Source organism: Lacerta agilis, chromosome 9 (assembly GCF_009819535.1).
Source record: "Lacerta agilis isolate rLacAgi1 chromosome 9, rLacAgi1.pri, whole genome shotgun sequence".
Taxonomy (NCBI): Eukaryota; Metazoa; Chordata; class Lepidosauria; order Squamata; family Lacertidae; genus Lacerta; species Lacerta agilis.
In genome coordinates, this window is record NC_046320.1 from 71,589,888 (window position 1) to 71,616,560 (window position 26,673).

Here is a 26,673-nt window from a genome sequence, read left to right on the forward strand (position 1 = left end):
TGGTTTTCCACTCTCTGCTCTGAAGCTCTCTCACTAATTTTGGTTATTATTTACTGGCAGATAAAGACTTGTCCTGGCCTTTATTTATCCACATTGATTTTATTCAATTTAGAGACCGCCCTTCACAGGGTGGTTTACAGGTTTCATTTTAATGCAGTTTTATTACAGGAATGCTGCCCACTCTGCTGCATTACAGGAATGCTGCCCACTTTTGCTTTGAGATGTGAAGAGTCTTAAAAAATTGCTAACACACGGGGAGCATTGATTCCAAATCCAACATAATTTGACTCACCATTTCATTCCCTCCAAACTCTTCTATAGATATTCATAAACGGGATCACACAACATCTGAAATGGATTTAGCAATGAAAACTATCAGGGACTTCATGATCAAAGAGAAACCATCCCTCCAAGGAAGGAATGGTAAGGAAGGTGTCATAGTCCATACACTTAGGGCCACTCCTTACCCCTACTCCAGCAGGGGGTATTGCCCCATAGCAGAGCTTCTTTGCTTTCCACCTGCCCAGACTCATCCAACACCACTGAAGATGTTCCTCATGAGGCCGGAGGAACATCGCCCAGCTGTGGAGCGTGGAGGCCACTCTCTTCAAGGCCCTTTCCACCTGGCCTAGGGGGTGAGGCCCACACTCACCAGCCCCACTGAAGAGCCTCCTCATGAGGCCAGAGGAACATCGCCCGGCTGTGGGGCGTGGTGGCCACTCTCTGCAAGGCCCTTTCCACCTGGCCTAGGGGGTGAGGCCCACACTCACCAGCCCCACTGAAGAGGCTCCTCATGAGGCCAGAGGAACATCGCCCAGCTGTGGAGCGTGGAGGCCACTCTCTTCAAGGCCCTTTCCACCTGGCCTAGGGGGTGAGGCCCACACTCACCAGCCCCACTGAAGAGCCTCCTCATGAGGCCAGAGGAACATCGCCCGGCTGTGGGGCGTGGAGGCCACTCTCTGCAAGGCCCTTTCCACCTGGCCTAGGGGGCAGGGCCCACACTCACCAGCCCCACTGAAGGGGCCCCTCATGAGGCCAGAGGAACATCGCCGGGCTGTGGGGCGTGGAGGCCACTCTCTTCAAGGCCCTTTCCACCTGGCCTAGGGGGTGAGGCCCACACTCACCAGCCCCACTGAAGAGCCTCCTCATGAGGCCAGAGGAACATCGCCTGGCTGTGGGGCGTGGAGGCCACTCTCTGCAAGGCCCTTTCCACCTGGCCTAGGGGGTGAGGCCCACACTCACCAGCCCCACTGAAGGGGCCCCTCATGAGGCCAGAGGAACATCGCCTGGCTGTGGGGCGTGGAGGCCACTCTCTGCAAGGCCCTTTCCACCTGACCTAGGGGGTGAGGCCCACACTCACCAGCCCCACTGAAGAGCCTCCTCATGAGGCCTGAGGAACATCGCCTGGCTGTGGGGCGTGGAGGCCACTCTCTGCAAGGCCCTTTCCACCTGGCCTAGGGGGTGAGGCCCACACTCACCAGCCCCACTGAAGAGCCTCCTCATGAGGCCTGAGGAACATCGCCTGGCTGTGGGGCGTGGAGGCCACTCTCTGCAAGGCCCTTTCCACCTGGCCTAGGGGGTGAGGCCCACACTCACCAGCCCCACTGAAGAGCCTCCTCATGAGGCCAGAGGAACATCGCCTGGCTGTGGGGCGTGGAGGCCACTCTCTGCAAGGCCCTTTCCACCTGGCCTAGGGGGCAGGGCCCACACTCACCAGCCCCACTGAAGGGGCCCCTCATGAGGCCAGAGGAACATCGCCCGGCTGTGGGGCGTGGAGGCCACTCTCTGCAAGGCCCTTTCCACCTGGCCTAGGGGGTGAGGCCCACACTCACCAGCCCCACTGAAGGGGCCCCTCATGAGGCCGGAGGAAGATCGCCCGGCTGTGGGGCATGAAGGCCGCTCCCTGAAAGGCCCTTTCCACCTGGCCTAGGGGGCAGGGCCCACACTCACCAGCCCCACTGAAGAGGCTCCTCATGAGGCCGGAGGAACATTGCCTGGCTGTGGGGCATGAAGGCCGCTCCCTGCAAGGCCCTTTCCACCTGGCCTAGGGGGCAGGGCCCACACTCACCAGCCCTACTATGTTAAATATGTATTCTTTAGTTGACCTGCTTTGTAATGTTTTACTTTGAAATCTTTAAGGTATTATTTCAGTTTTCTGTTATGTTGCTTTGACTGTATACTCTATATTTGACTTTCTTCAGATTGTTTTATTTATGTTTTATTGATTTAATATGCTGTACACCGCTTTGAGTTTTTTTCTTAAAAATACAAAGCGTTATAGGGGGGGGGGGGAATCAGATCAATGCTCAGCAGATTACAGACCACCCTGAATGCTAGAATGTGGCCAGTCACAAGTTAAGGGGAAACAGCCTTTTTATAGAGTTGGATAGCTGTTTGAGATCTCACTGACCTGAATTATCCAAACCTTTCAGATTCTGAAATACTTGCTGAAGCTGAGAAGTTAGCGGGTGAATTGCTTATATGGGCTGACAGAGCAAATGAAGTCCAGTCCGCAATCAGTAAGTCATTCTTAAGATGGTGATGTTGAGAGTATAGGGGGAACCCGTGTACTGAAAGCCCCTCATCTGCACAGAGGTCCTACCATCCTCTAGAATCCATCAATTTCACTTTGACAAAAAGACCAAGCAACACGAGCCTCCAAAATCCAGGGAGAAATTTGGATGAGAGTTTTGTGGCTTTGGATTTTTGTGGCTGTGTGAGTTGATAAACTCCTTCTTGAAAGGATTCCTAACTGGTGGCGGAAGTTGGCTGAATTCTGGGAGTTTGGGATATGAAGACAGAAATGCCTCACTTTCCATATGAGATGAACCGGGACCCCTCCAAGCTTAGACCTCAGGTCGTTGTGCTTCAAATTGGGATTTGCTCATTACCACCCCACCACTGTAACTCTGCCCTGTGTTTGGATTTGATATCCCGCTTTATCACTACCCGAAGGAGTCTCAAAGCGGCTCACATTCTCCTTTCCCTTCCTCCCCCACAACAAACACTCTGTGAGGTGAGTGGGGCTGAGAGACTTCAGAGAAGTGTGACTAGTCCAAGATCACCCAGCAGCTGCATGTGGAGGAGCGGAGACGCGAACCCGGTTCACCAGATAACGAGTCTACCGCTCTTAACCACTACACCTCACTGGCTCCCAAAGGTCAGGGCTTTAAAGGTCAACACCAACACTTTGAATTGTGCTCGGAAACGTAACTAGTTGCAGGTGCAGGACAAGCACACCTAAAACTAACCAGCACACCTAAATTGACCCTTTCTTGTTCTTCTCCTCTGCTTGCATAAACCCTTATACATTAACATATGGAAAGCTTCCTTGTATGTTTTCTTTAAAATTCCAAAACGGCTTATGAAAATGAGGAAAGTGTGCTGAAGGGAAGGTTCCAGGTCAGAGGCTCACCTGGGACAAAGGCAAAAAGATGTTGATCAAAGAGAGGCAAAAAGATGTTGATCAAAGAGAAAGCCGTGGATCAGTGCCAAGAGAGGTTGCCAAGGTTATGCTGAATGATTACACAGGTTACAAGAAAAATGCCACCTTTAAAAATGAGGCTTGGAGTGGGGGGGGGGAGTTGCTTAGAGCAAGGTGTTCTGGGAACGAGAAAGGGGAAAGAGGTAGAATTCCATGTGGCTGGAGGAGGCTGCACTGACATGCAAGAATCTCATCTGAAGCATCCTGTCTAAGTATGTGTCAAATAAACTATACTTCTTAAAGACACTCACCTCCACTATTCCTCAATTTTCTCAATGGAAACACAACCCTGGGAAAGCAACTGGAACCTCCCAAAATCTTGCTACTGCTCGGCAGGGATTGGGGGTGCTGCACAATCTTCATAGCATTACCAATCTGTTGGTGAATGCAAACAGTGGAACAGGGAAGGAAAAGGAGGACAAATGACCTGGCTAAATGTGTCCTTTATTAGAACAAACCTTTCAGAGTGTTAGCTATCGTGTCTTTTGGTGGATTGTAATGAAATATCAGTATGTAATTCATAATGACTTTATGGGGCGGGGATCTGTTAGACCTTCAGCCCAGCTCCTGCTAAATCTGCTTTTCTTCCCCCACCTTCCCACTTTCTGGCTTGGTTCAAAGATGACCTCGCTTCAAATCATCGTCAAAAGTGGCAGCCATACAAAGAGGCTCTCTATTTGTTTGATGAAGCACTAGTATACTGGCATGATGCAGAAAGGCTTTGTGAGAGTAAAAAATCCAAACTGATTATTATTCAAAACGACAAAGAGGAGGTAAGCTAGCTGAACACTGTATATATAAATGGCAGGAATAATCCTTTGCAATTTGATGGTTTTATGGCTTTCTGGGCAAGATACTTTGGCCATAGCTGCACCATACATTTAAAGCATGATTGTACCACTTTAGGGTCATAGCTTCCCCCCTAGGATCCTGGGAAGTTTGTTAAAGATACTGAGAGCTTTTTAGCAGACCTCCTGTTCCCCTCACATTGTTACAATTCCCAGAGTTCTGTGGGAATTGGGATGGATAGATAACCCACTTTGGAATCTGAGGGGGGAAGGGACTGTGGGAAACACCGTGGCGGGCAATGATGCAAAGCCCCTGCACTGGAAGCTTCTCTGGGCGTCTTCCCTCTGGAGTGCAGCACAGGACGTTCTGTAACTCTTCAGCCCCGGTGCACAGCAACAACACATATCAGAATTTATGTGCACACTCAAACATCAGAGTAAAGCTGGAAGCTGAGGCATCTATGTTTATTAAGTAATATATACAAGACAAAGCAATCATGGCATCCTTCTCACATCTTCTCCAAGAGAGAGAGAAAGTACAAAAGTACTGTACAATGCAACAGAAGAGCTAGGAGTGGCTTCCGTTTCCCACACTTTCCAAGCATGGAATGTAAACAGATATGTGATGTGACAATCACACATCTAGCAACGGGAGAGAATGAAAATACCTACATGGAACTCCTAACAACTAACAACTCTCAGCACCAAACACCAAACTATAGTTCCTGACTTCCTGTTCTAGTATGTGCCAATGGTGGCGTCTCTCCCATTCATGAGAAAGACTCTGGCACAGGGGAGGGGGCTAACCTGAGGCTGAATTGCCTCCCGTACTTCCTTGAGGCATATCAAGGAGAAAGCATACCCATGGTCATCTCCTGAGCCCATTCCTGCCTCCGTGGAAGCAGAGGTGTGTGAGGCGCTGGGTGTTAAGCCCTCTGCAATCGAGGCAGACTCTTAAGTCCACTGTGCTAAGTGGCTGAGCACCTTTACAATTAGATAAAAATTAAAGGAGCACCCTGGACAAGATGTGGACTACAAGCTGCAAACTATTTGGCTATCCAAAAAAAAAAGGAAGTATGAGGTGTGAATGGCAATTCCACCGTAGACAAGAATGGAGAAGATGTGGCGGGGGTGGGGCCTTAGCTCATATAGTGATGTTATTATCGTTAATGTTTATGGTTGCAAGGGTTCAGATATATTTTTATTCAGAAAAGTTTCAGAATTTCCCCAACCCCTTGATCATGGAAATATAAGAGTACAAGTGAGGATTTCTAAACAAGACGGAGTGGGATTGGAAAACTGCAAGCAAGAGGCTGTGCAGGGTAACATGATGCTGCTGGAACAATGGAGAAAGTGAAGGCTGGCATAAGCCGGAGATTGTTTAGCTAAGAGAGAAATGCCTTTTTCCCTCCTACACTGAAGGGATTCAAAGGAGATGAAACTATCCATGACACAGAATAAAATTTGGACTGTTGGATTGTTGGGAAAACATGGGAAAACAGGATTATCTATGATGGAGAAATTAAAAGCAAACCAGCTTGGGAAGAATGCCAAGGGCTGGATAAGAAAGGCCAAGAGTGCTGTCTTCAACCTCTGGGACTAAGTCTCCCCATCCCCCTAAGTTAAAGGGATCTCACAGAGCAGGGCAGGGAAAGACCTTGGACAGCTGCTGCTAGTCAGAGCAGACAATACAGAACTGGGTGGACCCCAAGCGATCCTACTTGATAAAGGAAGCCTCATTGCACATGCTAACATCAAACCCAGCTGGTGAGTTCAGACAGGACATTCCTCCATTGCAGGGGGTTCGACCCTTGGGGTCCCTTCCAACTCTGCAATTCTAGGATTCTGGGTAGAGCTGGGTATCGTCCGCATACTGATGAACACCCAGCCCAAACCCCCTGATTATCTCTCCCAGCAGCTTCATGTTGATGTTAAAAAGCATGGGGGAGAGGATGGAACCCTGAGTCACCCCACAAGTGAGAGCCCAGGGATCTGAACACTCATCACCCTCACCACTTTCTGGACACACCCCAGGAGGAAGGAGCAGAACCACTGCATAACAGTGCCCCCAGCTCCCAGCCCCTCTAGATGGTCCAGAAGGACATTGTGGTCAATGGTGTCAAAAGAGATCCAGCAGAACTAGGAAACAGCTCTCACCTTTGTCCACCGGAGATCATCGACCAGCGTGACCAAGGCAGTTTCAGTCGCATGGTGAAGCCTGAATCCCGACTGAAAGGGATCCAAATGGTCCGCATCCTCCATGTTTGGAGTTGTTCAGCAACCATCCGTTCAATCACCTTGCCCAAGAATGGAAGATTTGAGACTGGGCTAGTTGGCTATATTGGCCGGGTCTAAAGAGAGCCAATGTGGTGTGGTGGTTAAGAGCGGTAGACACGTAATCTGGTGAACTGGGTTCACGTCTCCGCTCCTCCACATGCAGCTGCTGGGTGACCTTGGGGTAGTCACACTTCTTTGAAGTCTCTCAGCCCCACTCACCTCACCAAGTGTTTGTTGTAGAGGAGGAAGGGAAAGGAGAATGTTAGCCACTTTGAGACTCCTTTGGGAAGTGATAAAGTGGGATATCAAATCCAAACTCTTCTAAAGATTTGTTTTAGGAAGCGGTTTAATGACTGCCTCTTTCAGTGGGCTTGGGAAGGGAAGCATTCACCACCCCACAGCACCCAGCGCCCTGCCCTTTCCAGTTTGCTTTTATCAGCCAGGATGGACAAGAATCAAGAAGACAGGTGGTTGGTTTCACTCATCCAAGCAGCCTGTCCACATCCTCCGAGGTAACAGATTGGAAATGATCCCATATAACATGACTAGACAGGACTCCAGCACTCTCCTGCCCTGCCCTGCCCTGCTCCCACGGTGGAATCTACCTCCTTCCGAATCTGAGCGATTTTATCTGCAAAAAACTTTGCACACGCATTGTAGGAGATCTTGGGGTCCCTACCAGGCCACGATGACGAAGGTGGTTCCGATAGATTCCGAACCACCTGAAAGAGTCTCCTGCTGCTATTTTCTGCAGATGCAATAGAGGTGGTGAATAAAGTCTTCTTCTTTGTCGCCATCGCCACTTGGTAGGCTTGAAGTTGAGCTCTGACCTGTGTCCAGATTCAGAATGAGTTTTCCGCCACCGGCGCTCTAGCCGTCTCAGTGATTGTTTCATCACCCTCAGCTCCAGGGAAAACCACAGGGCTGTCCTGGCTCCATGCAACCGTAGAGGGCGATTCAGGGCCAGACAGTCAATAGCCCTGGTTAACTCTGCATTCCAGCGTGTCACCGGTGAATCAGCTGAAAGGCCATCAACATGGGATAAAACATCTCCTACCACTCTCTGGAAACCATTTGGATCCATTAAGTGGCAGGGGCAGACCATCCAAATCAGACACACCTCCATGCAGAGGGGAAGGGTCGCGGAGAAGTCCAGTTGCACCAGGAAGTGATCTGACCATGGCACTTCTTTTGTTTTGCTTTTACTTAATGTCAGATCATCCATAGAGGTGAACACCAGGTCTAAGGCATGTCCACGGCTATTTGCCAAACTTATTTAGGGACAGCCCCATGGAGGTCATGCTTTCCACAAATTCCCGAGCAGCCCCTTGTAAGTTTGTGTCGGCATGGATGGGATGTTAAAATCCCCTAGGACAACCAAACTAGGATGTCCAGGAGAACATCCACCATGACCTGAAGCAGCTCAGACAGGGAACCCTTGGTGCAGCAGGGAGGTCGGTACACCAAAAGGAATCCTGTACTGCCCCTATTGCCCAACTTCCAGAACATGCACTCAGAAAAATGGGTCTTCCCAATACGACGGATGGTGCAAACTAATGACTTCCTAAAAATCACTGCAACCCCCCCTCCCTGCCCACAAGGCCTGGGTTGCTGTGCTTAAGAGAAACCTGGTGGACAAGCAGTGGCAGGAACAGGCCCATCTTCTTCATCCAACCAAGTCTCTGTCACACATGCCAGGTCAAGTCCTCCATCCACAATCAGGTCGTGGATGGCAGTGGTCTTATTCATCATTGACCTGGCATTACACAGCAGCACCTTCAGGTCATGTGGGTTTCCCTTGCTGATTCCAGTATTCTTCCGGTCAGGACCAGACCCAGAGGCAGGGATAGTCCTCAAACAATGACTAAGCCTGCCTCCTCAGTAATGACATGGTCCGCTCTTAGCGTAACTCCTCCTCCGGCCCATGATCACTGAGATTGGATGTCCCAGTGCTTCCACCCCTGTGGAACCTACCCAGGCCATTCTGTTGACTGAGGCCCACTCCCAGGCAGCCCTGACCCTTTCCCCTTAAAAAGCAAAATACAAACAATACAATAGCCTAACAAGATACTAAAAGTAAAAACAAAGCCCAAAACAATAATGCTAAAATTAAACTAAACCCCACCCCAGCTAAGCATTTCTCCCACCCCAATAGAGAAAGGGGGGGGGGGGTAAATGAATGAATGACAGAAAAAACTCAAAGTGCAACAAATTAAAAACGCTTTTAAAACATTTAAGTGTTTAAAACCATTTTTGGCATTTGCAGCAGTGTCCCTGAGGCCTCTCTAGAGTCTCTTACGCTGTGGGGGTGAGTGTGGGCCCTGCCCCCTAGGCCCAATGCAGTTGGCTTGTAAGAGGGAGTGGTCTTCCCAAACACTCACAGGAGCAACAGCAGCAGTGTCCCAAATGCCTCTCTGGAGTCTCTTAAACTTTGGAGGAAGTATTGGCTGTTTAAAGTGGTATGGTACCGTATTTTTCGCTCCATAAGACACACTTTTTTCCTCCTAAAAAGTAAGGGGAAATGTCTGTGCGTCTTATGGAGCGAATGGTGGTCCCTGGAGCCAAATTGGGGCCAAAAGCAGATCCTGCTCTGTTTTTTACAAAGAGAGAAGGGGGTGTTGGAAGGAAGCCGCTGAACAGCTGTTCAGCAAGTGATTGGGAGAGAGATAAGGCTCCCTTTCCAGCCCCGCCCCCTTGCCCATTGTTGAATGCAGAGGGAGGCTGTTTGTTTCCCCACCGACATGGGACTGGGTGATTAGATTATCTGTCTGGAAACTGTAGAAATGGCTGTAGGACTAGAAGCTGCAGAACTGTGAGTTGGACCCCATAAAAATGGGGCTTTTCCTCTTTGAAAAAGAAGCTGCACCACTTTCAGCTGATCCTCAAAAAACAGGGCTTTTCTCTTTGCAAAAAAAGCTGCACCACTTTGAGCTGATCCTCAAAAAAACAGGGCTTTCCCCCTTTCCTCCTCTAAAAACTAGGTGCATCTTATGGAGCGAAAAATACGGTGCTTTACAGTCCAGATGGGGCCACAGTCTGGGAATGAACTGAGAGGGAATTCTGGCCTTTCATTCCTAGGAAAGACTTTCTGATTCTGCTTTTTCCAGGCGTTCCTGGAAAATGAAATTAAAAACGAACAACATGACTTCTGGATTGGGCTGTATTATATAGGCAGATGGAAATGGATAGATGAAACTGCCCTTCTCCGAGGGTGAGTCTGGAAGCAACGTTGTTCTGTTTATTGTAGAAACTTGGTTAGGAATTTATTTTTTGTTCTTAATTGAAAGCTCTTCCCGTCCTTTGCCTGCATCTAGAACCCAGCATAGTATTTTATTTCCATTGCATTTTATGTTCCATGTCAGAAAGGCGGTTTTGTAGGAAGGAAGCAATATTATATTGTCCAGCTTCATCAGAAATGGTAATGCTGCATAGTGTGACAGGGCTTGATAGTACTTTCATGCTCAACAATGAAGGGCTTCTGCACTGTGACAAGAAATCGCCCCACATGGCAGGGGCTGGTCCAATAGGGTGAATGTGCCTCACCAACCAATGTGCCTCAGTCTGTCCTCAGCCTTCTTATACCTACAACCAGTCTGGAGTGGGGTGGAGGTGGCCCTTCCAGTCGTTGGCTCCACATATGGTTAGTCTCCTTACCTTCCATTCTGCCACTACTTGTGGGCACCTAGGAATTCACATCGCCAAATGCCCCTTCACCCTTGCCTTCTCACAGTCTCTCTCCACCCTCACCATGTACATGGACACTGTAGTCCAGGCTTCCTCATACTCAGCCCTCCAGATGTTTTTGGCCTACAACTCCCATGATCCCTAGCTAGGACCAGTGGTCAGGGATGATGGGAATTGTAGTCTCAAAACATCTGGAGGGCCGAATTTGAGGAAGCCTGCTGTAGTCCTTTAAAACACCCTTCTTCTTCTTCTTCTTCTTCTTCTTCTTCTTCTTCTTCTTCTTCTTCAGCAATCACTTGTAACTGAGTAAGATTGTCTTAACAATGAGTCTGTAAGTCACTATGGAGGCCAATTCTGGATACACACATCCTTCCACAGTGGGGACATTGGTTTCGGTGAGGGTTTGTCAAACATGCCTTCCTCTTAGCATGTTTCTCCCTTTCATCCTGAGTTTGAGTGTCTTCAAAGTCCATGACACCTTTGGTAAAAGCTATTCTGCAACTGGAGTGCTCACAGGCCAGTGATTCCCATTTGTTGGTGTTTATATTACATTTTTTAAGATTTGACTTGAGAGAGTCTTTAAACCTCTTTTGTTGACCACTGATAGGGAAACCAGCAGGGGGGGTGCGCTTTCCCGGAGATCTGCTAGCAAGACGGCCAGCCGGGACGCACCGGATCGCCTCTAAGACCCTTCCCCCGGGGCCCCCGAAACCCCTCCACATGTCTCCCCACACAGTCTCACAAGCAGCACACTGATTTCCCCCCAAAACCCTTCGAAAAGGCTGTACATAAGGCCTGAAAACTCGTATCGCTTCGCCTGTCAAAAGCGCTTCTCTACACACCATTTTCTCAATGAACGGCAGGCCCACCAATCAGGAGCGTGCATTCAGCTCGGCCTGCAAAATGGAACGTTCAGTGATTCAATCATCACCTTCACGCTTGGCTGCGCGCTAAGTGGATTTTGACAGGCACCCTGCTGCGGGAACAATAGAACTGAAACCAAAATGTATCTAGTTGGGGAAACTCAATTATAACTTGTTACAATGTTGCAAGCAGACAAATTTAGACTCTGGGTGGCCAGTTTGACAGCTCAAACCATTTATTGTTATAAAAATCAATATCTCCACAATGCAGTATCCGATTTGCTTGGTTCGGGTGTCTATCTGCTCCTTATAAAATAACCTTTCTAACCCCTCGGTCCCCGCCATCCTCCGATCATCAGAAGTTTATTATTTCGATACTGTATAATTTTTGGACTCTCAACCCAGTGACTTCCATGATCCCTTAAGCAGCGGATCACGTACTCGTCCAGCTGCAAGAGGAAATGCACCCCTACCGGTAATCCACTCAAGTACCATCCATCAGTTACCATGGTAGCAGACATCCTCCCAAGGATCCCCTATTGTTCTTCCCCAGTGGAAACTCTCAATGTGTATTGTACCCACCCTTAAACCATTTACCTGTTCCTGCCACCCTCGACTGTTATGCTAAACTTGTTTACCCCATATGTAAATCCCGCAAACCCCCCTTCCTCCTGTCCATCATCTGACGTTTCCCCCCATGTGACAATGACGTTTCTGAAGTGTATGCTGGGATGTTTCGCAAAGTTTTAAAAGTCCATGTCACCCCTTTTCCCGTTGAACAGTCTTGGCTGCTCCTGTTGCGCAATAAAGCTTTCTTGCTTTACTTTGCTCCTGGCTGGCTTCCTCCTTGAACTCCGCAGAACCCGTGGGCTTCTCTCATAGGGCCAGGTGGGCAAGCACGCCCGGATTTTTTCCGTATCAGCTGGTGCCGAAACCCGGGAGTCTTGCGGTGCTCCCGTGCGGCTGGCCGCAGGACCCTAAACCTTCAGCTGGCACCGGGCCCTTTTGCCTGGGAAGTTTTCCGGACCTCCGGCCATCCTCCGGGCGGTAATTGCAAGTCTCCGAGGGACCAACCAGGGAGCAAAGGGAAAGCTCGCCGGCTACCTTCTTGATCCCGGGATCACAGGACCAGAGACGTGAGTATAGGTTAAATCCCCGTGCATCGGTGGGAGAGGGGTGGTGACTCCTGGCAACCAATTCTCTGCCCTCTTACCTATCGTTATTTCTTGCCTTTTTCTTAGTCCAACGCGTGGACCCATGCTCAACTCGACAGGGGAGTCCTGAGCTCTATCTCTTTCTCTTAAACCTCTGGCCAGCCGCACCGAGACGGGGCCCGAACGTAAGACGGGGAGGACGGCCTAAACAACCACCTCACCGCTGTGGGTACCCTATCGAACGCAAGGGGCCAGAGCTCTTTTTCGTACTCCTGTCTTCCTCATTGGTGTGGAACCCGAGAGTTAAGACGGGGAGGACGGCCTAAACAACCACCTCCCTGCAAACGGGTGCCCTACCAGCCGAGGGGCAGGGGGACTTCCTTTCTATCGTTACCCTAGCCGCACTGGTCGGGACACGTGTGCACGCTTGTCGTGTGTGAACCCGCTTCCAAAAGCAAGGGGGGTATTCCGGAACGAAAACACTATCTAGGGGCCACCCGATCTGGCACCACGTTAAGTGGGCGTCCAGTAGGGCCCCCTCTCTCAAGTTGTAACGTTAGGTAGGAGGTTGCCAGGAGGGAGAGCTTGGCCTGAGGGGCAAGACAAGGCAGAGTGGTGAGGAAACCCCTGGTTGTTTAAAAGGGAGAAGGTCTGGGGAGGGAACCCAGACGGTGTAAGGAAAAGGCGCCAGAATTGAAGTTAAGTGTTAGGAATAGGAAAGGAAGGACTAAGGATATCCAATTAAGAAACCCGAACCCCAACCCTTTTTTCCATTCTTAGGAACCCAAACCTCAGAATCGTGAGATGGGAACTAAAGCTTCGAAGCATGAGCGGGCTCCCTCTGAGAGGAAAGCTTCACGGAAGCCTTCCGCTTCTCAGATGGACCCCGACTCCCCTCTTGAGTTCGTCTTAGCCCACTGGAAGCAAATACCTGGGCACGAACTACTATCCAAGCAGAAGTTAGGAGACCTCTGCAGGAATCTTTTTTTTTTTTTTAACAGAATTTATTGACATTTTCACAAAATAACACAAACCCAACCCCCACACCTACAAATATCAAAACAAATACAAATACACATAATGTCAGGATTCTTCTTCTTGTCTGTATACCTTACTAAAAAAAAAATTTCTAGTTCCAAATCTTGACGTTTGACTTCCCCCGCCTGTACACCTTCGGTTTTAAAACAATACACTATTTCCTTAACAACTTTTCTCTATAAAATTTAGCATTACTTAAAAAAAGGAAAAAACACCTTTATCATAATCTTTGCATTATAACCTAAAACTTAACCAGATATTCTTACAGCTAGACTTATTTCTTCTATCATTTATCATGCTGCTTTTAACTTAGATTCAATATCTCCTTACTTATTTAAAATAAACTTGTAATTAACAGACTTCACACTCCGATTTCGGATACCATGGCAGACCATCTATGTTATACTTTAATTGATTCAGCCCACTCCCCTTTTGTCCATTATCTTCTCCTGTCTTTCACCAGAACCGGATCTCCTATTGTATTCTTCTGAGTGTCCACAGATCCTGATTGCAACCACAACAAACCCTGCATCGAGCTCCAAGATGTTCGCCCTCTCCAGTCTGAGTTTCTCCGTGTCTTTGTACCATACTTCTTCTTCTTGTAGAAATCTTAATTCTATGTCCCTCGACCCCGAGCTGCCACCTCGAAGTCTGGATATTAAAAATCTTTCCGTTCCAGGGTTACTGCCACCCCCTGAACTCGGCCCCTGTTCCAGACGGATTTGCTCAGCCATCTCAAACCATCCTTGCAGCACATCTTCCAACTCTTTGCAAAAGTCTGTTTCCATTGAATAAAACTTTCGAAAAGCCTCCTCTGTGGAAAACAAATTCTTTCCATTTATAATCGCACTCAAGGCTCTTAGTTTTCGATCAAGCAGTTCCAGTTGAAAGACAGTAAGCTTTTCCTCCTCCTCCCAGTCCTTCAGTGCCAACATAAATGCAAAGTCCAGCATCTTCGGGGGGGAGGTGGGTATCAGATTGCATTTCCTGTCTTTTCCTTCCTTTGTCTGAATTTTTTCCTACGCAAGTCCGAAACGTCGCCATTTCTTCCAATGCCGGAGTATAAAGACCAAAACTTCAAATGAAGATATTTTTTCCTCAGTTAACCCCCAAAAGGAGATCTCAACAGACTCAGCTTTCAAATTCCAAGTACTTTCAATTGATTGTTGTAGCAGCAGTCACTTAAAGAGTTAATTTCTTTCACCACCCGAAGGGAGAGAGGCGGGCTGCCTTTCTTCTCTTAATCCCAGAGCTTTCCCGGAATACAAAGAGTCAGTCAATTACTCACAGCTTCTGGTTTCTTAGCAACTCCTTAATGATAGGTAGAACAGAGACGCTCATCACGGACTTTGCCGCCGCATGTAAACATCCCGGTTGGGGCATTTCCCCTAAGGCCCGGCTCCGTGGTCCCTTCACCCCCACTCCCCCTTTACAGGGGGTGCGGGGGAAGGGTTCGGAGCACAATGGGCACAGCCGGGGAGCCCAGGGCACGGGACGCTCTTCCCGTGCCCCAACTGGAGCCCGCTATGCGGTAGCGGAGCTCCTGACCCCCGGGATGAACTGGGTGCCTCGCAGCCGAAGCAACCCACGACCATCCATGATTGCGCCAGCCGCCGGAAGTCGACCTCTGCAGGAATCTATGGCCAAATGCTACTGCCACCTTAAAACCCGAGCTCCGCTGGCCACCGGACGGATCTTTCAATAAAGATCGACTTAATACTTTGAAGAAGTACTTATTAGAAGAAAAGCCCCGCCAGCTAGAATACCTGGCTACCTTCGAGGCAGTCCAGCAGGTTCTGTGCTCCCTACAAACTGCCCCATCGCTGCAGCTTCCCATCATCAAGCCTAACCGGCAGCCCAGCGAGAAGAGGCGTCAGAAACCGGCCCAGTCACTCCCTCCCCCTTACGAGGAACGTTCAAATGAAGAACTTATAGATCAGACCTTAATCCCCTTCTACTACCAGGGCGCAACGGCACCCGCTTCAGACCTCGGGGCAAGTTCAGGGGATGAAGAGTCGGAGGGGGAGGGGGGAATGGCCCTCCGTAGCGGAAATAAAACAAAAGGGAAGCAAACTCCACCATCGTCAGGCGCGGGCCCCAGCACATCTAAGTCTAGCGGGGAGCCAGAGATACAGATGCCCTTGAGAGCGCTGCCCATACCACCGGCGGAACCAGATGGCCCACCCCGCATGATTTACACCCACCAACCGTTTCATACAGCGGACCTGGTGGCCTGGTCAAACCAGATGCCTTCTCTGAGAGATAGCCCTGATAAATGTTATCGCCAAATAAGCGCTATCTTCTCTACTCACCATCCGACATGGGCTGACACGCATGTTCTCCTTAACGCCCTCTTTAACGAGGCGGAGAAGGCAGATATCTTGGCCAAGGCGGGAGAAGCACTAGAGCTTGAAAACTACCAGGACAACAAACCCGACGGTGTTGAACCGCTGACAGCCCAAAATCTTAGGACTGAACCGGAGCCTGCTTGGGACTTCAACACCCCTGGCGGCGTGTGGTGCCTAAAAATCTTCAAGAAAGCCATCTTAGATGGGATTAAAGCGGCTGGCCAGCGCACCGTGAATTGGACTAAAGTCCAGTCGGTTCTACAAGGACCCAATGAGCACCCCTCAGATTACTATACTAGGCTGGTAGCGGCGATAAAGACCTGGGGCGGGATAGACCCCGACAATCCCCAACACTCAGTGATAGTGAAAGGATTCTTTAAGGATCAATCCAGCCCGGACATAAGAAAGGCTTTAAGCCTCCAGATAGGATACGATGGAAAGAGTTTTAGCGAGATCCTCTCCATCGCAAAAACCATCTTCAACACTAGGGATGAGAAGAAGAGGAGAGAACCAAGGCCAGAGGACGACCATGTGCTCGCCCTCAGTATGGAACCGGCTCAGTATCAAAGGAGGGGAAGAGGACGGGGAAGAGGAGGGGGGCCACAAGTCACAAACCGACCCTGGGGCTATACAGGAGGGGGCTGCTTCCACTGCCAGGAGGAAGGGCACATACGCAAATTTTGTCCATATCTTAATCCGGTAACTAATTGGACACAAGAGACCAGGCCTCCTCACCACAGAGGAACTAGCTATACGCCCTACCTGCCTAACCAACAGGCCGCCCCAGGGTTTGGAAACCAAACCTCAGCGACTCAAGGACAGTGGCCCCAACCGCCTTCCAGACCACCGCAGGCACCCCAGTCCAATATGCGCCCCCCGATTCACCAGAGTGGGACCCAAAGTTCTGCAGCACCACCGGCCACTCTACCTCCCCAGCCGCATGGAGGGAATCAGTATTGACAATCAGCCGGGGATCCCAACCAGACCCAAGCCATTTGCCCAGTCCTAGCGCTCTCTCCGGAAGATCCCATCTGCACCATTGAGATCGATGGGCACCCTTACGAGTGCCTTCTCGACACCGGAGCTACCTATTCCACCTTGGCTAACAGCCACCTGGAACCTGGGCAGGAAACCAGGAAGGTCATGGGACTGGATGGGATACCCCGCACTTGCCCGCTCTCACAGCCAGCCAAGGTCACTCTGGGACCCCTATTAGCGGAACACACCTTCTTGCTAACCAGCAGCCCAGTGAATCTCTTGGGGAGGGACCTACTTTGCAAGCTGAGAGCAACTATTAAATGCTCGCAGGACGGCATATATCTGCACATGCCCGAGGAATCTGTACCTGCATTCCAGGGACTCGTACAAGAAGCAGTCCAGGAGCGTCAGTTCCCAGATCTCCCCTTGGACCTTGAATTGGAACTACCCCCTTGGCTATGGGGGACAGAATCCACCTCCGTAGGGCTTTTAAAATCCGCTGTGTCTGTCAAGATCACCTATAGAGCAGATCTCCCATACCCTTGTACTAAGCAGTACCCACTGCCACAGGCTGCAATACAGGGACTTACACCCATGATAGAGGATTTCCTACAACAGGGAATTTTAGTACCCTGCGCCTCCCCATGCAACACGCCAGTCCTCCCCATTAAGAAGGCCGCTACAGAGGGCGCCCCAACCCGTTATCGCTTTGTACAGGATTTGAGATTAGTCAACCAATTCGTGGTGCCGCGCCACCCGGTGGTGGGGAACCCAAACTCCCTACTAAATGCAATACCACCGGGCACCTCCTGGTACAGCGCTGCAGATTTATGTTCTGCATTTTTCAGCATACCCCTGGCCCCTGAAAGTCAATTTCTCTTTGCTTTCACCTGGGGACCCAGCCAACTTACTTGGACCAGGCTACCCCAGGGGTATGTGGAGTCACCGGCCATCTTCTCTGCCATCTTGCACCAGGATCTACAGGATGTAATACTGCCTGCTGGATCCAAGTATCTGCTTTACGTTGATGATATATTGATTTGTTCTAATAGCGAGGAAGCATGCAAATTAGACACCAAACACCTCCTTGTCGCCCTAGCCTACAAAGGACACAAAGTTTCTCCTAAAAAGCTACAATTCTGCAAGCAGGAGGTCAAGTATCTTGGACACATCCTAGGGGTGGGCACCCGAAGCCTGGCAACTGACAGAATAGATGCAGTCACGAAAATACCCCTACCCCAGACTAAGCGACAATTGCGTGGACTGCTCGGGATGGCTGGGTTCTGTAAAGAATGGGTCGCAGCCTACAGCAAAATAACGAAGCCCCTGTCGGCCATGACCCGCCAGGACCACCCCGATAAGTTAATATGGAGCGATGAGGCTTTTGCCTGCTTTGAGCGCCTGAAGAGAGAATTACGTTCCACCCCTGCTCTAGGCCTCCCAGATTACCGCATCCCATTCAATCTATACGTCCACGAACAGATGGGGTGGCCTCGGGAGTTCTAACTCAATCCTTTCGGGATCGGCAAAGGCCAGTGGCTTACTACAGTCTGCAGCTCGATAACACCGCCAAAGGAGCCGTAAGCTGCCTTAGGGCCATCGCCGCTGCAGCAATCCTCCTCCAGAAAGTGCAGGAGACGGTACTGGGGCATGAAATTACCATCCATGTGCCCCATGCAGTCTCCACCCTCTTATCTATGAAAGGCACCCACCATTTTTCCAATCCGCGTCTAAACCGCTACAAAGCCCTCTTATTGGCTCCCTCAAACGTAGTCATCAAAAGAGTAAACTCCTTGAACCCGGCGACCCTACTTCCACTGCCGGAAGATGGCACCCCCCACCATGATTGTGCCCAAATTGTCAGACAAACTGAAAAACCTAGAGAGGATTTAGATCACCTCCCCCTGGAGAACCCAGATCTCATACTATACACGGATGGCAGCTCTAAGATAGTGAATGGAGAGAGAAAGACTGGATATGCCGTAGTATCTGACTTCGAAGTACTAGAAGCGGGTCCCATACATGCCCAGTACAGTGCTCAGGCGGCGGAACTAATAGCCCTCATTAGAGCCTGTGAACTTAGCGAAGGAAAGCGCACCACCATATACACCGACAGCAAGTATTGCTTCGGTCTGGTCCACACCACGGGGCAGATATGGCTTCAAAGGGGCTTTCTAACGGCTGCAGGATCGCAAATCTCCCACGCCGCCCTAGTGGAAAGACTACTGTCTGCAATTCACTTGCCTGCCTCCATCGCTGTCGTCCACTGTAAGGCCCACACCAAAGGGAGGGACCCGGTCTCAAAGGGAAATAGGAGAGCGGATCGCGCCGCCCAAATGGCAGCTTTGCAACCCCCACGGGAGGGGGCAGACTTCCAATGCATTCAAATACCTGCCGACTTCGACTTTGATCTAATGTATAGGACTGCCCCTGAGGAGGAGCAATCCATGTGGACTACCATTGGTGCGACTAAGGTCAATGGCGTATGGACTCTCCCAGATGGGAGAATTGTCATGCCCAGGGCTTGGACCCCTAAGTTTGTCAGAGTCCTCCACCAACAAACCCACTGGGGCAAAGGGAAGCTGATAGACTTTGTTCAAAGATCCTGGTATGCCCCAGGGACAGCCACTGCAGCAGCCGCTGCTACTAAGAACTGTGTCACTTGCCAAAATTATAATCCTAAACGTGAGCCCAGGCGGCCACCAGGGGCTAGACCATGGGCTTTTGTCGCCTTTGAAAACCTGCAATTGGATTTTATTGATCTTCCCCCGTGTCAGGGCTTTCATCATGTCCTGGTTATAGTTGACAAATTCTCCTCGTGGACTGAGGGCTTTCCTGCTAAAAGAGCTACGGCCTCGGTTGTGGCTAGGGCCCTACTCCATGAAATCATCCCAAGATTTGGAATCCCACGCAAATTAGACTCTGACAGGGGAAGCCACTTTACAGCAGCTGTGGTCCAGCATGTGGCATCTGCTCTTGGCATTAAGTGGGAACTGCACACTCCCTACCACCCCGCTTCATCAGGGCAGGTCGAACGTATGAATCAAGAAATAAAGGTCCAATTGGGGAAAATCTGTAGCTCCACTGGTTTGAAATGGGTCAATGCACTGCCAATAGTACTTCACAACATCAGGAGCGCCCCCACTGGACCCCTAAAACTCTCCCCCTTTGAACTTCTCTTCGGAAGACCCCCTCCTATCTATAACACCCAGTTCCCCTTATCAGAATTGGACATTGGGGAGGCTGAATTTACCAGTTATGTGATACAACTGCAGAAACAGCTGCGCTGCCTCCATAAATATGCGGCCATAGAAGGCCAGAACCTGCCAGCCGATGCCCCCGTTCACTCATTCCAACCAGGAGACTGGGTGTTAGTGAAGGTCTATCAGAAACTCCCACTGCAGCCAGCCTGGGAGGGGCCATTCCAGGTCCTCCTCGTCTCACTCACAGCTCTAAAAGTGGGGGAGAAAAATGCCTGGCTTCACCATACTAGGTGCAAGGCCACCCAACCGCCCCAAGAGACACAGGAAAGCGGGGGGGGAGACTATACTTTTGATAACCCACCTCCCACTGCAACTTCCTATATAGACGACGAGGACGGGGAACATATTGCCTTACCACAGGACCAGGATCGGGACCAGGATCGGGTCCAACAGACCTCGCCGGCAGACCAGGATCGGGACCAGGATCGGGTCCAACAGACCTCGCCGGCAGACCAGGATCGGGACCAGGATCGGGTCCAACAGACCTCGCCGGCAGACCAGGGTCGGGCCCAACAGATCGGACCGGACGCCGTCTGGACCTCCGAGATCATCCCCAGCAACACCGGTATCAAACTACGCCTGAAACGCGACTGACAGCTCGCCTCGCCTCCTGACAGCTCGTTGACAGCTCGTCCTTCGCTTCGCCTCGCCTTCTGACAGCTCGCTGACAGCTCGCCTCGCCTTCTGACAGCTCGTTGACAGCTCGTCCTTCGCTTCGCCTCGCCTTCTGACAGCTCGTTGACAGCTCGCCTCGCCTTCTGACAGCTCGTTGACAGCTCATCCTTCGCTTCGCCTCGCCTTCTGACAGCTCGTCCTTCGCTTCGCCTCGCCTTCTGACAGCTCGCTGACAGCTCGTCCTTCGCTTCGCCTCGCCTTCTGACAGCTCGTTGACAGCTCGCCTCGCCTTCTGACAGCTCACTGACAGCTCGTCCTTCGCTTCGCCTCGCCTTCTGACAGCTCGTTGACAGCTCGCCTTGCCTTCTGACAGCTATCTGACAGCTCCACCTTTTATCTCCAACATGTTGCCCCAGCATCTCTGCCCGTCCCGTATTCTAGCCCTTATTCTGACTGTCGTGACTCTCACCTTCGCAACCAACCACTGCGTGCATTTGCACACCGACTACCGTTACCTGGACTTCCATGCTGTTGACCTAGGGGGTAGGGACAATCAGGATCGAATGGGGGACTTTGACTTTTGTGTTCCTGAGTCCCGGACCCTCTTGCGTCACTCCGTAGTGCCCCAACTCTCTGACTCACAGTATTGGGAACTCTTTATTCGTACCCAATACTTCCACCGTATTGGAGCCGCTGTCCTCACCCTGGACCATGGGCGCTACCGCTTACAATGCATAAATGGGTCCTACCTCTTCTACGAACGAGGGGAGGTTACAAGGCTCCCCAACTGGACTGAGGTGGCACTCGGTGGAGCCTCACACGTCTACACAGACACCCACCAACCCTCTGAGAGCCTCCTCTTCGGGTTTCAATGCCTCCGTATGGTCCCAGGACCCCATAAATCCCAGCTGCAAGGCATCTGCCTCAGGAGGTTTTGTTGCCTCTGGGACCTTGGACTTACGGGAAACTGGAAGGGGAGGGAGTACTTAGAAGGATGGCATCACCCAGTAGCCCCTTCCCATCCTCCTGCTTGGGACCATACAGGACCCCAGAGATGTGGAGGCATTGCCACCAGCGTCAGCCTCCTTAATTCCACTGACCCTCTCCACCCGATAGGCACCGCTCCCCGACAACTGGGACTGGACCGGTCAGGAGTAGAACCGGACCTCCTCTCTTCCTGGGAGCAGAACTCTTTTATTCAGCTTCTCAGCAAAGTGGCAAAGGAGACCACTACTCGGGACTGTTGGATCTGCGCTCATGCTCCGAGCCATATGAGACAAGGACTACCTCTGGTTCCGGTGGCCGTCACCCTGGAACAGTTCCGATCAGGGGACGTTGCCTCCTGGAACCTAACAGCCTTGAATCTCACTCACCAATACCTGTATTTGACAGGTCCAACCAGGGGCCCCCTTTGCCGCCTCTTCACTGGACAAGGACCTAACGTGGGGGTCAGTGTGTGCGACACCAACATGGAACTCCGTGAGACAGGGCAAGTCATAATCACCAGCCCGAGGGGCACGCAGACTGCCTCCAACCTCTCCACCGCTTGGACTACCGTTGTTGGCCCCGTGGGAAATCCGAACCCCGCTCTTCTGCAAAGTTTTGCCTCAGGCCGGATGGAGTCCTACCTCGCGGGCCTGTGGTGGATCTGTGCTCACCGCGGGTACCGGTGGGTCAGCCCCCACATGTCTGGCTCCTGTTATATTGGATATATTGTCCCGGGCATCCGAGTCACTCATGAGCTGCCTACCGGGAGACAGAGGAACAAAAGGGAGGAACAGGCTCTCTCGGATCTCTCCGATATGGCCGCCAATGGAGAGACGTGGGGGAGAGCATTGTTCCCTGCCTACGGAGCGGGTTCCAATCACGTTGACATCTTGAAACTCACGGACATCCTTCTCAAATTCATGCGAGAAACCGAACAAGTCACCGATGCTCTAACCACTGAGCTCTCTCAGGTACGCCAATTATCGATTCAAAACCGGATTGCTACCGATTTTTTACTGTCATCGGAGGGCGGGACTTGTGCTCTGATTGGTTCGGAATGCTGTACGTATGTGACCGACCAAACTCTAAATATAACGGGACACCTAAACAATGTACATAGACTTGCTGGGACTCTGCATGACATCCAGCATGAAGGACTGTCGGGGCTCGACCTGTGGGGCTGGTTGCCAGATTTGGGCTGGGCAAAGCAGCTCCTGAAGGGACTAGTCGTGATTGTTTTGGTCATCACTGTATGTATCGTGACCTTTTGTTGTATTGCCCACTGCTGGGGACCGTGTTGTTCCTTGCTTCGTTGTCCCTCCCGGAAAACCCCTAGCGCTATCTTTCCCCTTAGAGCATATGCCCATACAGCCGTTCCCTTCCCCGAATACGTACAGATGCGGCACCTGGGGGAAGGGGAGTACCAGATCACCGAACTGTGAAAGTGCGGAGAGAAGGGGTTGCTGTTCCTCTGGAACGGGCCGCAACCCTCTCTCCGAATGGGGGATATGATAGGGAAACCAGCAGGGGGGGTGCGCTTTCCCGGAGATCTGCTAGCAAGACGGCCAGCCGGGACGCACCGGATCGCCTCTAAGACCCTTCCCCCGGGGCCCCCGAAACCCCTCCACATGTCTCCCCACACAGTCTCACAAGCAGCACACTGATTTCCCCCCAAAACCCTTCGAAAAGGCTGTACATAAAGCCTGAAAACTCGTATCGCTTCGCCTGTCAAAAGCGCTTCTCTACACACCATTTTCTCAATGAACGGCAGGCCCACCAATCAGGAGCGTGCATTCAGCTCGGCCTGCAAAATGGAACGTTCAGTGATTCAATCATCACCTTCACGCTTGGCTGCGCGCTAAGTGGATTTTGACAGGCACCCTGCTGCGGGAACAATAGAACTGAAACCAAAATGTATCTAGTTGGGGAAACTATCAATTATAACTTGTTACAATGTTGCAAGCAGACAAATTTAGACTCTGGGTGGCCAGTTTGACAGCTCAAACCATTTATTGTTATAAAAATCAATATCTCCACAATGCAGTATCCGATTTGCTTGGTTCGGGTGTCTATCTGCTCCTTATAAAATAACCTTTCTAACCCCTCGGTCCCCGCCATCCTCTGATCATCAGAAGTTTATTATTTTGATACTGTATAATTTTTCGACTCTCAACCCAGTGACTTCCATGATCCCTTAAGCAGCGGATCACGTACTCGTCCAGCTGCAAGAGGAAATGCACCCCTCCCGGTAATCCACTCAAGTACCATCCATCAGTTACCATGGTAGCAGACATCCTCCCAAGGATCCCCTATTGTTCTTCCCCAGTGGAAACTCTCAATGTGTATTGTACCCACCCTTAAACCATTTACCTGTTCCTGCCACCCTCGACTGTTATGCTAAACTTGTTTACCCCATATGTAAATCCCGCAAACCCCCCTTCCTCCTGTCCATCATCTGACGTTTCCCCCCATGTGACAATGACGTTTCTGAAGTGTATGCTGGGATGTTTCGCAAAGTTTTAAAAGTCCATGTCACCCCTTTTCCCGTTGAACAGTCTTGGCTGCTCCTGTTGTGCAATAAAGCTTTCTTGCTTTACTTTGCTCCTGGCTGGCTTCCTCCTTGAACTCCACAGAACCCGTGGGCTTCTCTCATAGGGCCAGGTGGGCAAGCACGCCTGGATTTTTTCCGTATCACCACCGGCTTTACACTTTCCATTTTTAAGTTCAGAATAGAGTAGTTACTCTGGATAGATAATCAGGCATGCGAACAACATGACCAGTTCATGACCAGTGCAGGGTGGCGACAGCTTGTCCTGTTTGCCTCCCTCTCAGCTCTGCTCCCCACCATTCTTTAGAAGACCAAACAATGCTTTTTGACCTCATTTTGTTAAACTATGACAGCTTGAGGAATTCTACTGCTTCTTAAATGTTTGCTAAAGTGTAGGAATGCAGGTACGTGGGGCTTGCTTTGTTCCATAGTATCATTCAGTGGTTATTGTTACTTTCCACCACCATCACCCCAGTTAATTATTAGCTCTGGCACTACAGAATGAAGAACCTACTTCTCATTATCTTTTATTTATTTATTTTCAATGTTGTAAACTGCTTTGAAAGATTTCTCAATTTAGCATATATAAATACCTTTCTAAATACATATCCCCGCATGGGTTGCTGCTGTATTTCATCACCATTTCCTGGGTCTTTCTTAACCACAGGATCCTATGTCCACTCAGAACTTATGAGTGTGGGGAAAGAGGATAGAGAAAAGGTTTTCTCCTCTCATAATACTAGAAGTCATTCTTCTTAAAAGCCATGGGTGATACAGCCCACTGGGGGCACTGGAATGATCCAAGGGGCCTTGAATAAAAATAAGGGGGAGAGAAGAGAAGTTTGGAAAACCATTCATACGTGCTTCATGATGCTTACCACCGGCTTGGGCTCCGCTGTGGGAAGGCATCAATACCTTCCCTGGATCCAGCAATTGTGCTGGAGGTGAGAGGTTCTCTCAGGCTAGGGCGAACCCTTTTTGGCTTCACCCAGACCCAGGAAGTAGGTCACAGATTGCCTGCCTATTTAGCCAATGGCAGGTAGTATGCGGCACCAGCTCTGCCCCTGGGATGGATCGGACTGAGCCGGCAGTCTGAACTCTGGTCCGCTACATGGAATTTTAATCTTTTTTTACTATGTTGTAGGACGTAGGTGGAAACAGGGCTTTTTTCAGGAGGAACTTGCAGGAACTCAGTTCTGGCACCTCTCAGGTGGGTTCCAGAACCTCTCAGGGGAGTTCTGGCACTTCCCAGGTGGGTGCAACTGTTAGCAAACGTCCCGCCCTGGGCAAGTTGTGAGACTGACCCCCCCAGGCAGGGACGAAGCCTGAGTGCATTCCTGGCTACTCGAGTCCAGTGGCACATTGATATGCGATTGTTCCCCCCCCACACAAGCCATTAAGGCTAAACTATTTTATTGTAGATAAGATGCAGAGCATGTCTCTGCTTGCCAGCTCATATACTCAGAGCTGTGCATAATGCATCTAGCATCTCTCTTGAGCCAGAACTGAAACTGAAAGTAAAGATATACAGTAACATCACATGGTTGAGAAAGCAGACAAAACAGCTGTCTTTCTCATGGGGAAAACACAAGTCATACCAGCCTCGCTGCTGCTTTTGCAGCTCGGTCTGTACCAATATCCTAACAGCAACTGCCATTCGAAAAGAAAGAGGGAAGTGTTCATGGTGAGTTCTGGCATCTTTTTTCTAGAAAAAAATAGCACTGGGTAGAAATGCAGATACATAAAAGAATGCAAATTTCTCACTGCATCTTTTATTTGTTCGCTTAAAGAAGGTTGGTTCCCAGGGCGGGTGCTGAGTATTTCTTTTTTTGTGTGTGTGAAAAGAGGCGGATGGGCCAAATAAGTTTGGGAGCCTCTGCTTTAAAGCCTTCCAAGTTTGTGGCCATCAACACCTCCTGTGGAAGTGAGTTCCACAGGTTAATTCCATCCTGTGTTAAGAAGCCTTTTCTTTTGTCAGTCCAGCTTCATTGAATGCCCTGTAATCTGAGGTTCTGAGAGAGGGAGATCTCGTAATGCTGAAATAAAGTACACATCCCATGTTGATAATTTGGTTTTGACTGACTCATTTATTAGGGCTTCCTTTTCTTTTCAGTTACTGGGTAGTCGGCAAGCCAGATGACCTGGTTAATAAACGGGCTTGTGCAATAAAAGCAAAGTGTGCAACACCACTGCAATGTTGGGAGAACTGTCCACGTCTTGATCAAAAACGGAGCATATGTAAGAAGAAGCCCGATAAACGATGGTTCAATTAGAACTCTTCATGGACAATGAATCAACCCACCTTTAATAGAAGCCATGCTCAATTATCCAGATTATGGAATTAAGGGCATGGAAGAGATCAGGTCTCTGACACCAGCACTCAAAAACCCCTTGTCAATCCTGCGTCCCCAGGTGAACTGATTTTGCAACCTCAGATAATGGAAACTCCTGGAAAATAAAGCAAGGAGGACTCAGTCGTGGCCCACTTTCTGTTGCAATAATTAATTTAATACAGCCTTCCCCAACCCGGTGCCCTCTAGGTGCCATCAGCCCTAACCAACAGGTTGTGTTGGAGAGCACCAAGTGGAGGAAGATGGATTTAGTATACCTGCTAAAGGGGAACATTTTACTAGATTGGGGGTGGGG

General features: G+C 50.2%; 1 protein-coding gene across 1 annotated transcript; it reads left to right on the forward strand.

Moving 5' to 3' along the window:
- The first annotated feature begins 327 nt into the window (after positions 1–327).
- Positions 328–26,506, forward strand: LOC117053494 (CD209 antigen-like protein E). The gene is made up of 5 exons (XM_033161241.1): positions 328–423; positions 2,433–2,519; positions 4,106–4,257; positions 9,657–9,760; positions 26,141–26,506. Exons 1-5 carry the CDS (start codon positions 354–356, stop codon positions 26,298–26,300), a joined length of 573 nt encoding a protein of 190 aa, XP_033017132.1. The 5' UTR covers positions 328–353; the 3' UTR covers positions 26,301–26,506.
- The last annotated feature ends 167 nt before the right edge of the window (positions 26,507–26,673 follow it).